We start from the raw sequence: 2,500 nt of genomic DNA on the forward strand, positions 1-2,500 counted from the left end.
TTTTTCAATTCCGGCGAGTTGCAATCTCAAGGGGAGAGAGTTTTAACGGAAAATTACTCCATTATTCATCATCTTAAATAAAATTAGAAAAAAAGAGAAAGTTCTGTTTTGTTTTTTTGTTGAGGCCTCCGACGTAAAACCTTTGCAGCGGCGACCTAGATATGTCTAAAATCACAACAATCCGCCTGAAGTGGCTACCTCCAGTTGCCATGATAACGAGGGACTGTCATTACACTGAGACTGACAGAGCAAGGCCGCTGGGCTTTATCGACCCGACCTTAGGACCCCCGTGGTGACCTTATGTGACCTTCTATGACCTTGGGTGACCTCCAGCGACTGATCTTTGCCAGACAGCGAGCCTTGTGGCCGACCCTGGGGCGGGCAGGCGAGGCGGAGACCCACAGGCGTCTCCCGTCCCTCAGATCTGGGCTTCTGAAGACGGCTGCCTCTGGATGGGTCGGGTTCCCCCCCCCCCTTTTTTTTTTCTGTGCTGTCTCAGGGCTTTGAAGATAGAGATGTCTGCAACAAATGGAGTTCATGACTAGGTCTGCACACACACACACACACACACACACACACACACTTGACAAGGAAGCCAACTGCGATCTGTTCTTTCTCTTTTTCTCAACTTCTCTCCCAGCCCCCCTCCCTCTCTCTCCCTCTCTTTCTCTCTCTCTCATTCTGATTTCTTTGTTGAATGATGGGGTGTCGAGGGAAGCAGAGTTTGTCTCCTCCAAATGTCGTCATGTTGTTCCTGAGTGAGAGCAAAATGGAACACAGACTCCAGTCGGAGAAAGGGCAGAACAGAGGAAGAACAGAGGAGTCAGAGTCTTATGAAACAACCTGAGCTGAAAGAGAGAGAGAGAGAGAGAGAGAGAGAGAGAGAGAGAGGGAGAGAGAGAGAGAGATGCAGTCGGCTGTCTGTTATGGGAGACGGTGCTTTGAAATTTGCACAGAACACAATTCCCCATCAAAGAGGGGATGAAGCGGAGAGCAATCTGTAAACAGCGGAAGAATCCATTAGGGAGCGGGAGTGGGGGAGAGCGGTGTCAGGATTAGGAGGAAGAATTAACGAGGCAACGTTTTGAAGTCGTTCATTCTTTATCCGCAATCCAGCAGAGACCTGCACACTCAAAACTAAAAAAATTTCTGTGAAATGTGTAGGCCTCCACACATACAAACACACCCATACACACACACAGACACACACACATACACATACACACCACCCAACCACCCCCACACACACCTCACACAATTCAGTTTTGATACTGAACTGCTCTCACAGTGGCAAGAGGGTCTGTTAGACTGTTAGTGTCAAAAGTGCCTCTCTTTCCCAGTATACAGAAGGGGTGAGGACAGAACACACACACACACACACACACACACACACACACACACACACACACACACACACACACACACACACACACACACACACACACACACACACACACACACACACACAGACAGACAGACAGACAGACAGACAGAAAGACAGACAGACAGACATACAGACAGACAGACAGACAGGCAAACACATACACTGTAGACAGACAGACAGACAGAGACACACAGACAGACAGAGACACACAGACAGACAGACAGACACACAGGAGTGGTCATAGACAGGAGGGAGGCCAGTGACACCAGTGTAGACAAAGCAACGCAAAGTAGAGAATAGGAAAGACACCGGCGCCATCTCAAAGCCACCAGCCAAACCCCAAATCACCTTCCCACTCTGACGCCCTCTCAAGGGAGAGGACAGGAGGAGGAGAGAGATGTTAAGACGTCAACACGGAACAGACGGGGAACTTCAGAGACACGCAAACTGACAAACATTCAGACAGACATGTTCTCCCCTGTCATTGTGAAACTAGATGTCCCCTGTAGACTGAGCAGAATTTGGAAACACAGTCATCGTGGAGGATCGTTTGGAGTGAGTGAAGAGAAAGGGAGAGAGAGAGAGAGAGAGAGAGAGAGATGGATAAAGAGATGTATCCTTTTTTTCCAGCTGAGACCAGAAGCTTCTAGGCCATCACACAGTCCCTATAATAAGTAAGATTGGGAGAGAGAGAGAGAGAGAGAGAGAGAGAGAGAGAGAGAGAGAGACAGATAGGCAGACAGATAGACATCCAGCAAGGGAAGCTAACACAGGCAGACCAACAAACTGGAAGGGGAAGTAAGCAGCAAGACAGCTGGTGAAACAGACAAACAGACAGACAGGCAGCAAGTGAGACAGACAAACAGACAGACGGGCAGCAAGTGAGACCGACGAGCAGTCTGGTGGTGAGATGGCGTCCCCTGCGTCCCTGTGGGGGGTACCTTTGGGGGTTCTAGGCGGGGGGTCCTTAGTCCTGGGGGGGGTCTCTGGTTCTCTGCCTCCCACTGAGCCATCGGTGCTAACACAGCCATAACACAGCAGAGCTGTCCACGAGGGAGGTGGAGGGAGGGAGGAACACAGCACACAGAAAAATAAAGGGAAAAATAATAATAAAGA

General features: G+C 49.6%; 1 protein-coding gene across 6 annotated transcripts in view; it reads right to left on the minus strand.

Annotated features, from left to right (window-relative positions):
* Positions 1-2,500, minus strand: part of shf (Src homology 2 domain containing F) — a 125,635-nt gene that overhangs the window by 31,436 nt on the left and 91,699 nt on the right. For 3 of the 6 annotated variants that reach the window (XR_012988295.1, XM_076291967.1, XM_076291970.1), the window contains exon 4: positions 2,326-2,427. The exons of the other annotated variants lie outside the window; for them this stretch is intronic. Coding sequence is in view for 2 of the 3 variants with exons in the window: in XM_076291967.1 (XP_076148082.1) it covers positions 2,326-2,427 (102 nt within the window). In the remaining variant the exon portion in view is untranslated. The remainder of the gene's footprint in view (positions 1-2,325; positions 2,428-2,500) is intronic. 6 annotated transcript variants of the gene reach the window in all.

The sequence above is a fragment of the Alosa pseudoharengus genome, unplaced genomic scaffold, assembly GCF_046254945.1.
Source record: "Alosa pseudoharengus isolate Yale_2024_CS ecotype anadromous, Long Island Sound unplaced genomic scaffold, YU_APseudo_1.1 YU_APseudo_1.1_scf_19, whole genome shotgun sequence".
NCBI lineage: Eukaryota > Metazoa > Chordata > Actinopteri > Clupeiformes > Clupeidae > Alosa > Alosa pseudoharengus.